General features: G+C 46.7%; 2 protein-coding genes across 2 annotated transcripts; one reads left to right on the forward strand and one right to left on the reverse strand.

Moving 5' to 3' along the window:
• Positions 1–3,402: 3,402 nt before the first annotated feature.
• Positions 3,403–6,586, forward strand: LOC127326787 (disease resistance protein Pik-2-like). Its single transcript, XM_051353582.2, has 2 exons — positions 3,403–4,582; positions 4,662–6,586. The coding sequence occupies exons 1-2, from the start codon at positions 4,445–4,447 to the stop codon at positions 6,492–6,494; spliced, it is 1,971 nt and encodes a 656-aa protein (XP_051209542.1). The 5' UTR covers positions 3,403–4,444; the 3' UTR covers positions 6,495–6,586.
• Positions 6,587–6,685: 99 nt separating this feature from the next.
• On the reverse strand, positions 6,686–11,925 carry LOC127326786 (uncharacterized). Its single transcript, XM_051353581.2, has 7 exons — positions 11,669–11,925; positions 9,999–10,243; positions 8,950–9,631; positions 8,515–8,869; positions 7,985–8,064; positions 7,603–7,797; positions 6,686–7,514 (listed from the first exon to the last, which is right to left on the reverse strand). The coding sequence occupies exons 1-7, from the start codon at positions 11,849–11,851 to the stop codon at positions 6,837–6,839; spliced, it is 2,418 nt and encodes an 805-aa protein (XP_051209541.1). The 5' UTR covers positions 11,852–11,925; the 3' UTR covers positions 6,686–6,836.
• Positions 11,926–12,167: the final 242 nt, after the last annotated feature.

Raw genomic sequence — 12,167 nt, forward strand, 5'->3', positions numbered from 1 at the left:
AGAATTTGGCATGTTAACAAAAGGAAACACATGTTCATCAAAGACAACATCCCTAGAGATATAAACTTGATTAGACGGAACATGTAGACATTTGTATCCCTTGTGAAGAGAGCTATAGCCCAGAAACACACACTTCTTCGAGCGGAAATCAAGTTTATGTTATTATAGGGTCGAAGGTGTGGCCAGCAAGCGCACCCAAAAACCTTAAAAAAGGTGTAATCAGGTGTTTCATTAAGAAGCCGCTGAAGAGGAGTCTTCATATTAATGGTGCGACTAGGGAGCCTGTTAATGAGAAAACAGGTTGTAGCAAAGGCATCATTCCAATAGCATAGAGGAACAGATGCATGAGCAAGCAAAGTAAGACCAGTTTCAATAATATGCCGATGCTTACGTTCGACAGTGCCATTCTGTTGATGTGTGTGAGGACAGGACACACGATGTGAAACTCCCAAGTTGTGGAAGAAGGGATGAAGTTTTTCATATTCTCCACCCCAATCAGTTTGGACATGAATAATCTTACGATTTAGGAGGCGTTCAACATGTTTCTGAAACTGAATAAACACATCATAGACATCAGATTTATGTTTGAGCAAGTAGAGCCAAGTAAAACGACTATAAGCATCAACAAAACTGACATAAAAACGATGTCCACTGACAGAAGTTTGGGCAGGGCCCCACACATCAGAATAAATGATCTCTAATGGGAATTTTGTTACACGAGTAGACAAGGAAAAGGGTAATTGATGACTCTTTCCTTGTTGACAAGCATCACAAACTGACTTAATTTTATTGGACTCATGTATAGATGGTAACTCATGACTACGATGAACATGCTGAACGACTTGTAATGCTGGATGTCCTAGACGACGATGCCACATATCACGAGACACCTTGACACTGGAAAGAGCTTGCTTGATGACAGGTGCTTTAATCTCATAGAGACCTCCGCTGCAACGTCCCCTAAGGATGGGTGCTCTCGTGTCCAGGTCCTTAACAAAAAGATCATGAGGATGGAGTTCAATAAAGACATTATTGTCATGTGAGAGTTTACTCATAGACAACAAATTACGGGTGGCTTTAGGAACATGGAGGACATTTTTAAGAGCTAGAGACCTAGAAGACGGAGTAGCAAGAGTAGCTTGACCAATATTATGAATGTACATACCTGAACCATTAGCTGTGTGAACCTGGTCGGTGCCGTGATAGGGCTCACGTGTAGTGAGCTTGTCGAGCTCATGGGTGATGTGATGCGTAGCGCCAGAGTCCGCATACCAAGCTGGATCAACAGTCGTCGAGGTGGTGCCTTGAGGACCATGAGAGGCGGTCATCGCCATGGCTAGCTGTTTCTCCATGTTGCTCCCATCATTGCCAATGCCAAGAAACTCATGGTTGAACCTTTTATAGCACCTGGACGCCACATGCCGCGGGATGCCACAGAGCTGGCAAACAACAGGACCACGACCAGTCTTGGAGGAGGTGGCCGGAGGCGCCTGCTTGGCAGACGGTGTGAAGGATGGCGTTGGTGCTGGTGAAGGAGGCCGGGGTCCACCGCGCATCGCGCCATAGGCGACTGGAGGGACAGCAGTGGCATGGGCGGCAGGGTAGTGCGTCGAGTTGCCTGAGCGACGCTGGGCCAATTTCCGTTGTTCCGTTGCCTGAAGTTGTGAGAACAAATCACGGATTGGTATGGGCACAGTGCGATTAGTCACCACTTGGTACAAAGCATCATATTCCTCGTCAAGTCCAGCAAGAATATATGAGACAAATTCTGCATCACGCAGAGGCTCGCCAATGCTAGTGAGGGAATCTGAGAGCGCCTTCATCTGGTGAAAGTATGTGTTGACAGTCTTGGTTCCCTTCTTAAGCTCAGCCATCTCCTGTCGAATAGCAGAGGATCTGGCGATGGAGGTAGAGGCAAAAGCTCCACTCAAAGTCTCCCAAGCTTCACAAGAGGTGCCGGAGAACATAATCATCCCAAGAACACCTTCAGTCATGGAGGAGACAAACCCTGACAGAATAGCTTGATCCTGTTGTATCCAATGTTGGTGGGCCGGGTTTGGTACATGATGGACACCCCTGGCATAAGGCACAGCAACATGAGGGTCAGGACACACAATGGTACCATCTACATATCCCATCAGAAAATGACTGCGGAGTAGAGGTCCAACTTGCGCACGCCAGAACAAGTAGTTGTCACTCGTCAGGCGTATAGTAATCGCCGAGGCAATGTTAACCACCGGTGGAACTCCCTGGCTTGGGAAGAGACCTGTCTGAGTCGAGGGTGTCGGCGTGGACAGCTGTACCGATCCAGACGATGGTGGCGGTGTTGATGACGAGCCACTGACGTCCAGCGGCGGAGCACCAAGCCCTGGCAACCCTAGCATGGGATAGCCCGGGTAACCCTGATAGTTGGGGTACCCATACGGTGGCGGGAAGCCGCCTCCAGCAGCACCGTAGCCACCATATCCGCCGTACCCAGGGTAGCCATATGGCGGTGGTGGAAAACCCCCTGTGGCCGACCCGTAGCCAGAGCCGGTCATGGCGGTCACCATGGTGGAGTCCGTCGGAGCTGCGAGGGCGGAATTGAGCGCGGCCAGGTGCGGAGAGAAGCCTGGCGGGGTGGAGCCGAGCGGCACCGCAGCAGGCAGCACGGAGCCGGGTGTTGATGGCGGCACCAAGGCGGGCGACGCAGGGATCGGTGGCGGAACGTCACCGCGTGTCGAGGACTCGCCTGTCGATGCGATCGGGGTGATCGCGGGCGCATCCGCAGGGTCAACCGCGGGCGACGCAGGGTCACCCGATGCGGGGAGCGTCGTCATGGCGTTCGACGCCATCGACGTGGAGGAGTACGCGGCGGCGGAAGCCGTCGGAAACGGAAGCGAGAGGGCGGCGGATCGGCCGACCTAGGTCAAGAGCGTTGCTCTGATACCATGTTAACGTAACTAGGGAAAGAGAGAGATTGCGCTGACCCGACGTGCCTCGTCGGGTAGGGATCGTTTTATTATATATGAGGTACAAGTACAGAGTCCTATACCAATACGTATACAAGTCATACGTATATTCTAACAATATAGTATTATTTGTTGCTCAAGAATTGTTTCTCACAATACGTTCTCATTAAGAAACTTAAGAAAGGTACTTTCTTGGAGAACATTTGATTTTAAACTCAAGTGTTTCACGAGTTACCCACCTTGCCAATGGTGCCAACTTATAGTTTCATTTATGCTTATCACTTTGAAAAAATAATCTGAATCAGTAATAGTCAAATAACTAGAAGATACACCGCACTTTGCGGATATTTCAGATAGTATTTCTATTAAACTTCATTATGTATTAGTAGGAGATAGAAATGAAAATCATTAATTTGAAACTTAGTTTTTGGGAATATAATATAAAAATGTTATTCTAAAAAGGAATGTCCTAGCACACGGTGAAATCAAGACTTTCCTGACAGTAAAAAAATTAAAATTAAAATTTCCCATCCTAAGCACCGGGTAAAGATCCTTTTCAATCGTCATGCTATTCAAACATAAAAGCTTGTTTACGTTCTTATTATTGTCTTCATTTTATGATCTATTGTACTAGTAGCCATTTTATGTGATTCATGAATGATTTAAGTTCGTACTATTGTCTTTATTTAAAAATTCTAAATTACTTTTAGTATTTATGGCAGTCCTCTCAGCAAAATAGAGTTCTATGCATGTTATTCGGTCTTAGATTACTCTTTTGATTCATTGTGTCACTAATATTGATTTTTAGCAGTAGGACATATGCACTTTTACTTGATCCATCACTAGAAATATGTCTAACAACTATTGTTTGCTTTGTTCAGAGTTCTCAAGACATTACACATTCGTCAAACCAAGCGTCTACGTCAACATCAGACAACATAGTTGAGAATGAGATCGGAGAACTTTATAACTCTCAAGACGCAAGATATTCATCAACGGAAGCATCTAGCTCAATGTTCACCTGCACCTCTAACAATGAAATACAAGTAGAACAATATAATATGGACCTATTTCAGCTTATTGGGCGCGAGAAAGAAAAAACTGATATTCTTCAACTAATTACAGAACATGATAGTGCCCAGCAACCTCAGGTGATCGCGGTGTGGGGTAGTCCTGGCCTTGGAAAAACAGCTCTGGTCAAAGATGTTTGCAAGAGCCAAGGGGTAAGTGATACGTTTGAGAAACATGCTTTTGTCACGGTCATGCAACCTTCCAATCCGGTCATGCAACCTTCCAATCCTGAAGAGCTCCTTAGGAGCTTAGCATTAGAACTAGATACAAACGAGGACCCAATGAACCCGATGGACACAATGGGATTTGAAGAGTTGACTCAAAAGTTAGCCCGTCTTTCAGAATGAAAGAAGTGTTTGATTGTTCTCGATAACCTCTCGTCTACCTTGGAATGGGATTCGATAGAGAAGAGTTTAATTGGAATGAAAACTTCAAGCTTGATCATAGTGATCACCACAAGGCAAGAAGATATCGCGAAGCATTGTTGCAAGAAACCAGAGTGCATATTCCGTCTACACGCTCTTCAAGATAAGGATGCATATGACCTCTTCACAAGAAAGGTATTGAACAGAAGTGGTCTTCTTGTTATTCTTCAGGATTCCTATTCTTCTTCTTATTTGGAACAAACTCTTGTTTCAGGTATTCAGGACTAAGAATGCAGATTTGGCAAAGGAATATCCTGAGTTGCTCGAACCAGCAAAAATGATCCTAAAAAAGTGCGATGGGCTTCCGCTTGCGATAGAAACCATAGGTGGCTACTTAGCAGAGCAGCCAAGAAAAACAGCCATGGAGTGGAGGAAAGTGATTGATCAAATTAGTGTTGAGTTGGAGATGAATCCGAAGTTTGAGCCCATAAGAACGGCTCTTGCTGTTCCATATAATGGCCTGCCCTATTACCTCAAGTCTTGCTTCCTGTATATGTCCATCTTTCGTCAAGAACGCAATGTTAGTAGGATCCGTTTGGTGCGTCGATGGGTTGCGGAAGGCTACTCACCAGACAGTTCGGTGGCACACAGATACTTCATGGAACTCGCTCAGAGAAGCATGATATCACCAATGGGGTCGGTTTTCAGCCGGTGGGACAGAATCAACTCCTGCCAGGTACATGATCTGATATATGACATCATCGTCGCAGAGTCGATGGGGGAAAATCTTGTTTTCAGGCTGGAGGAAGGGTGCAGCTCAAACACTCACGGCACAGTACGCCACCTTGTGGTGAACAGCAACTGGGTAGGAGATGAGCGTGAGTTGGAGAACACCGTGGAGCTGTCCCGAATACGGTCACTGACAGTGTTTGGCAAGTGGAGGAAGTTTTACATCTCTCACAAGATGAAGTTTCTCCGGGTGCTGGACCTGGAAGGAACGGAAGGTCTCACTGGCCATCACCTTGAGCACATTGGGGAGCATCTTCACCTGAGATACCTTTCCCTAAGAGGGTGTAATGGTGTCACATACCTCCCGGGATCGGTGGGTAACCTGGGACAGCTCGAGACACTAGACATCAAATTTACAAGAATATTGGATCTGCCCAGAACCATCACCAAGCTCGGCAAGCTGCGTCTTCTGCAAGCCGGCAGCGCTTATTCAGTTCAGCGGCGGACATTGCAATGGCCTCTTGGTGCATGCCCTTGCTACAAGAAAAGTACCGTGCATCTTTTTGGTGTTAATGTGCCAAGAGGGATTGGGAAACTAAAAACCCTGCACACGCTGCGGTCTGTGCACCTTGCATGGGGAAATGCCACCATAAAGGAGATCAAAGCTCTCACCGGCCTGCACAAAGTAGGAGTGTTTGGCATCGACGCAAACAATGGTCCGGAGTTCTGCTCAGCCATCTCCAACCTCGGCTCTCTCGTATCTCTGTCGGTGCGGTCCGAAGAAGGAGATCTGTATGACTGCTTATATAGCATGCCCTCGCCTCCGAAAAAACTTGAGAGCCTCAAGCTGTACGGCTGTCTAAAGAAACTCCCAGAATGGATCAAGGGGCTCCAGAACCTTGTGAAGCTGAAGCTGGACACCGCCGAGCTATCGGGAAACGCCGAAACCATGCAGGTCCTCGGAAGCCTACCAAACCTCTCCATCCTGCGTTTGCAGGTGAAATCGTTTCAGAGTGAAGGCCAGCCTATCACTTTCCAGGGAGGCAGTTTTAGAAGCCTAGTGGCGCTCCATCTTTATTTTATCGAGGTGGAAAACGAGTCGCTGGAGTTTGAGCCATCGTCTATGCCGGAGCTCAAGGTGCTGAGCCTGAAGCTGTTGAACTCCAAAACCGGTTTCTTCTCTGGGCTCGAGTTCCTCCCAAGCATCAAGGAGGTACGGCTCAGCGTCATGTTGTCCGTGATCTTTCTGAAACAAACAGAGAATATGAACGACGAGGAGGGGGAAAAGGAATCAAAACACAGGACAGACAGGGTCACAGAGAACATGGCAAAGCAGCTTGCGGGCAATCAAAATAGACCCATTTTGAAGGTTCTGTGAGGCGGAAGCTTGCTACTTTACCATTGTTATGCCCACAGGGCAGTAACCTTGTACTAATAAACACCACTTCTGCTGGTGCTGATCTAACTAGCTTCTCATTGGGTAAAATCAATTGAACGAGTCAAACAGTTTGTGTGTCTGTCACGTATCAGCAAATGCATCTAGTCATCATAACGTCATGACCTGTCATAATCTTGTAACGCTCTCTTAACTCCATGAACAAAGAATTGGTTACAACCCAAGTGTTGCACAGAGCGCTGTCCTATATAGCTACACACAGAGATTTCCGAATCGAAAAGAGAAACAGGAAATCGAGCACTGACTGCTGAACTTTGTTCTCAGCTAACTGGCGGTTCTCTCCATGCTGTTGGTCCTTGCGTTCTCCCGCATCTTCTCCACGATGGTCCGCCCCTTCTCCTCCACCTGCCGCCGCTTCTCCTCCAGCTTGTCCCCCATCTTCTTCCCCAGGTCCATCATCCGGCTCCGCCTCCCGCTCTTCTGCTTCACGTCCTCCCCCACCGAGGCCAGGGCCGCTTGCTGCTGCTGTTGCCCTGCAGGTCTGATGGCCCTCAAGGACGTGTACAGGGGGGGGCCGCCCCTTCTCTCTGATGTGTCCTCCGTGGAAAGCAGCGGTTTCCTCAGCTCGCTGGCAGCGTCGGGGTGCGAAGGAGAAGTACTAGTTTCGCTGGCCGGAGCCAGACGGGACTGCGCATGAGATGATTCAGCTACAGGGTCCTCGGCTGACTCGTCGATGGATCTCAGTGACTCCTCGCTCCCAGCTGAGGAGTCCCGTGAACTTGGCGCTGCGTTTTTGGTGCTAGCGTCAGCCTTGGCAGCAGCAGCTTCCTCATGGTGGGTTGGCGTGGCGGCTGCGGCGTGGCTTCTGGTCTCGGTGGGCTCGTGGTTGAGCCAGATGTAAGGTCCATCCTTGAGAGGCGCCCAGTCATCCTTCTCTGCCAGCATCCAAGGCATGGGAATGCTTTCGCAGTTGGGCAGCACCAAGCTATCACGGAGCGAAGCCTGAACAGAGTGGCGGTGTTTCTCAGCTTGACATGCAAGTTAGCAAAAAAGAAACAACAATGTTTGGAGGAAGGTCATGCTCAAGTACCTTAATTCTGTTACCGATAAGTGATGCAATGTGATTATTGGTGATTTTTCTGTCCCCAACAGAGGATTCCAAGTCCCACTCTAGCTCAGGGATTGACGTGAATCCAAACCAGAGTTGATCCGAGGGAGGGGGCTTCAGATGTATTCGCAAGACACCTCTAACAGATGTAATTTTTATCGCCAGAGACAGTGGAACCTGTGGGTGAAGAAAATGTAATGTTTCTGCAGATATACTATCGACATCTTAAGCTTTTGACATTTTCTTGCATACTTTTCACCAGGCAGATAATGCATTGCAAGCCCACTAATTTAACGCATGCATAAAAAACAGATAGGTAAAACACATGAATAGAGTCGGAGACAAAACAAAGAGAAGAGCAAACCTGTGAGACGTGATCGGCTATTGAATGTAACATATTTTTCAACCTTGATATCCATCCAGTGCTCTTGGACTGACTAGCATCTGATACAAAGACAATAATGTTTTGGATCACTATCTAATGTATATACAATCAGTCAATGCATCATAATTTTGAGCCCTTCTTATTGGTTAGTGTTATACCAGAATCATCAGGAAATAATAAATGACGATACATGAAACAAATATTTCCACACTGCACGGGGAGAACTTCTCAATGTACAGACTATTAAGCTAAGCTCTGATGCAAGCCTCAGACCATAAAATCCTAATGATGTCTACCTGAAGTCTGTTACAGGTATACATAACCAACATACGGAACTAACATGCCAAAGACACTAAAGATAGAACTTAATCAGGCCATTCTGCAGAAAGGTAATGGTACATTTTTTCCTATTATCCTTTTAGGAATCGTTCGGACATTAGATCGAGCAAGCATAGATATAGTGCAAGGAAGAGCTTAAAGCACGTGAATAAGAATTAGTTTAAACAGACCTGCTTCTTCTTTTTCTTCCACTGAAGAATCCGAGTTCGGTGAACCTCTAAATTGGTTACCATACTGCTCAATACTATCGAGAAGCTCTGAATCAACCTCCCCATTAGAGTCTGTTCCAAAGTTGGTTTTCATGAGGTCCTTCTGTAACTCTGGTTCCTCAACCTCAAGCCTCGTTTCAATGTGCAATAGGATTCCACCGGAATATTCAAAATCAACTTCAAAAGCCCACAGCTCATTTAAATCCAGTGGAAGGACTCGCATCGCGTGTACATACGGTGGGAGTTTTCCAATACTGAAGTCCGTAAGTGTAATTTCACCAACGTAAGCTGGGGTCCTCATGCTTGATAATGTTCGCTGCGCAAACGGAAATCAATAAACAGAAAAGAAAGAAAAATACAACTGATTTCTTCTTTAACATGAGCAGTAAACCTAACCTGAATACGTGCTTTGATGAACTTGTTTATCTCATCATTCATTTTAGCGTCGAAAAAAAGCCGTGAGGACAGAAGGTTCCAACAAAGTGTACCTTCATCTACAGCTTTATCATCTACATTTACATCAGGAAAAGCTGGAAGCTGCCCAGCGTGACTCGAAGGAGCAGTTGGGGCAGTGGGTTTCGCTGTATCTTGTGATGAGCTGTTACTGGACTTGTCCTCTTGTGAACCTATAAAAGCTTCAATAAATGGCGCACCCTGATAGCTGCGTATTTTATCCAAGATCTTCTTTTCTCCTTGTGTGGATGACGCTGCACCTGTTTTACCCTCTGCCGGAACCTTTGTAGATGCCTTTTTGGCCAACTTCTTGAGGAATAGACGAACTTTGGAAGACCCGTCCGTCTTTGTTTCACTGTCCATGACCTCATGATCCTCAGCTGAAAGTACTGTAGGCTTCAGGAAACATGGGTACTCGGAATTTAGTGATGATATGTAATTAGAGAACTCTTTGCTCAACTGAGCATGCCAATTCAATTTCTCCTTGTCTGCAGTAGCTGCAAGACGAAGCGCTTTACACCATGATTCCTTCTCCCATGAAGTCTCAGCATAAAGAAAGCAGACCTTGCTTCCATTATAGATCTCATGTTCCTGGCTTTCCAACTTTATCGGATACCTCTTAGTCCTGAAAATAAGCAACAGTGGTACAATTACATATAGACTGAACTACAGATACAAACACTCGTACTTTTCCTCTTAAGATATATTCAGATCCTAGAGGAGTTTCCTTTTAAAACCAAATTTTATGTACATATTTAAAGCCGTTAGCAGATTGTCACATGTATACATGAGTTACCCTGAAACCAAAGCATTCGATGCAATTCATCAAAATACTTCTCAAATTTGTTTGATAAGTACATAATAATGAAAGGTCAATATTAAATATCTATTGTCTCATAAAAATTAACTAACTTGCACCTTTACACCTACAAAGAGATAAATGCTAATTTCATGTTCAATGGTAAGCATTTCGATTTGTATAGACCACTGACCATTTGCGGGAAGGCATACTGGATGCAGAAACAGCAACAACCGTGCATTTCGAAAGCTCAATCGCTGTGTCAGGGACATCAGGACCAGACAAAATAAGGAAGTGCCCCTTGAGTTTAGCCATCTTCTTTGCAGGAAAAACCTCAACAATACTCTTCTTGTCCTTCATCTCTTTGAGACCTCCACTTGATAAGCGCTCACTACTAACTTTCGGTAACTTTTCTGGCTCTAGTATCCATAGAGAGCCCTATCAACATATGTCAATAATGTAAAAGGCTGGATCATTAGCAAGAAAACATAAAACATCTAAATTAATCACAATTCCAAAGCAATTTGAAAAGGAATGAACTGTCAAGTTAATTAAGCTCCTACAATGGCCTGGTGTTACTCATCAAGTGCATTTTGCATAATTTTTTCTCCAGCAATCATATTTACAATCTAAGTTGAACAGGTGCAAATTCATATTACAGACAGTCCGCGTCTGGACAACAGAACTAGTATAAAGATGTGCTGCAAAGTTAAAGGAACACCATGATGCAAACATAGTGGTAGGCAAGAAGTAGTGTTCAGTTGGAAGACAAATCTAGCGGTAGTACTTCTGACCAAGGTCAATCCATATGTATCTTGGCCAACGGCGAGTATTTGCCAGTTCCGATAATCAGAGGTAAAGTGTGCTTACACCCAGGTTCTAGGCTCTTAAGCAGTTACACCATTATAAGACATGTTGATACAATAAGTAAAGGAATTCTGTAGTGGACTACATGTGCTGTGCATCCCCAAATCATTTGATGTGAGTCATCCCATTTTCTCTTGAGATTACAGCGAGTTACAAGAGCATGTAGGAGATGCCATACGGCAGAGGCATAAAAATATACAATATGTGAAATTGTTCCGAGTTCTGACATTTGTAGACCAACCAGCTAGGCGTATGAGAAGGGATAGCATGAATGACAACCCTAAGGTACATGTCACTGTCAGAAAGGGTTAAAAATTGTAGCACATAGGATATGTACGGACACACGGTAGCTATTCCCGCTCAAGGACAAGATGGTTTTTCAAGTTACAGCCGGGACTACATAAACTGGTGCCAAAAGGGGAGGTAACAATTTAACTTGAGCACGCAGCATTCAGTTTGAATAATATATATCACAAGGATCACAACCGCTGTCGGAAACAGCACAGCACGGACATTCAAAATCAAACTAACAGAAAGACGAAGGAGCAAGCTGCAAACAGCGCGGATAAGCATCTAGCACATAGTACACTGGCTCTGCTCTGGATCTAAGACTGCAGCTCTGAACACTCGGAAACCCCTGTGGGATTCCCCAGCTCGACCAGTACGACCGGAGTTTTTCAACTGTGATTGCCACAAATGCACAGTGCAAACCGTCATACTAAGTTTGCAAGGCAACAGTAACCCAGGTTTCCCCCAAAATTCAGCCATACTGTAGTTTGGGTGAACAGTCGGCACGAATGCACACCGTTTGTTGCTCCTCCGAATCCAACTACGCAAGCAAAGCTACGCGGTTCCACCCCCTTCAAACAACTCACGAAATCGAAGTTCGGGAGCTGGTTCCTGGCTTAGCCTAACTCCGCATCTGCCCCGTACGAGCTCGCTCCGGAACAGTTGCCGCAGCGTATTAAGCGAGGGGTAGGCGCGTTCCATACTCACCTTCTTCTCGTAGGGAAAGGGGCGCTCGCCGGGCAGCTCCTCGACGGCGTCGGGCTGCGCCGCCGCCGTGGCAGCCTCGTGGCGGCGGCGGAGGCGGCGCAGGACCCAGAGGAGCGCGGCGGCCTCCGCGGCCGCCAGCAGCAGCAGGCCGAGGAGGAAGCCCGCCACGAACCCCGCGGCCATGTGCCCGTCGCCGGCGGCGGTGGGCGGCGGTAGTGGTTGCTCTCGCTGGAGTTCCGGGGAAGGACGGGGGCTGGAGTGCGAAAAGGGGAAAGTCGCGGGGGTTCGCCGCTTTTCGTTTCGGGTCGCCGCTGGACGGAGACGATGACGTGTCGCTGCGGTGGTGGTGGCAGGTTGGTGGTTCAACTAAATTCACGCGTCGGTTTTGGATTCTCTCGCCGACGTGGACACATCACGCACGGACTAGCTGCGATGGCACAGACGTCGATCCTCAGCCTCTTAGGGCATGTACATTGGTACAGACGGCTAGCGTCTTCAC

This window comes from Lolium perenne, chromosome 6, assembly GCF_019359855.2.
Source record: "Lolium perenne isolate Kyuss_39 chromosome 6, Kyuss_2.0, whole genome shotgun sequence".
NCBI lineage: Eukaryota > Viridiplantae > Streptophyta > Magnoliopsida > Poales > Poaceae > Lolium > Lolium perenne.

What these genes read in the sequence shown, in the direction of transcription:
- LOC127326787 (XM_051353582.2), top strand. Translation starts at nt 4,445, where the DNA reads ATGAAAACTTCAAGCTTGATCATAGTGATCACCACAAGGCAAGAAGAT. An exon ending in ATGACCTCTTCACAAGAAAG is followed by an intron (nt 4,583 to 4,661) that starts GTATTGAACAGA and finishes CTCTTGTTTCAG; the next exon opens with GTATTCAGGACTAAGAATGC.
- LOC127326786 (XM_051353581.2), bottom strand. Translation starts at nt 11,851, where the DNA reads ATGGCCGCGGGGTTCGTGGCGGGCTTCCTCCTCGGCCTGCTGCTGCTG. An exon ending in TCATCAAAGCACGTATTCAG is followed by an intron (nt 8,870 to 8,949) that starts GTTAGGTTTACT and finishes CCGTTTGCGCAG; the next exon opens with CGAACATTATCAAGCATGAG. An exon ending in TAGCCGATCACGTCTCACAG is followed by an intron (nt 7,798 to 7,984) that starts GTTTGCTCTTCT and finishes CTTCACCCACAG; the next exon opens with GTTCCACTGTCTCTGGCGAT.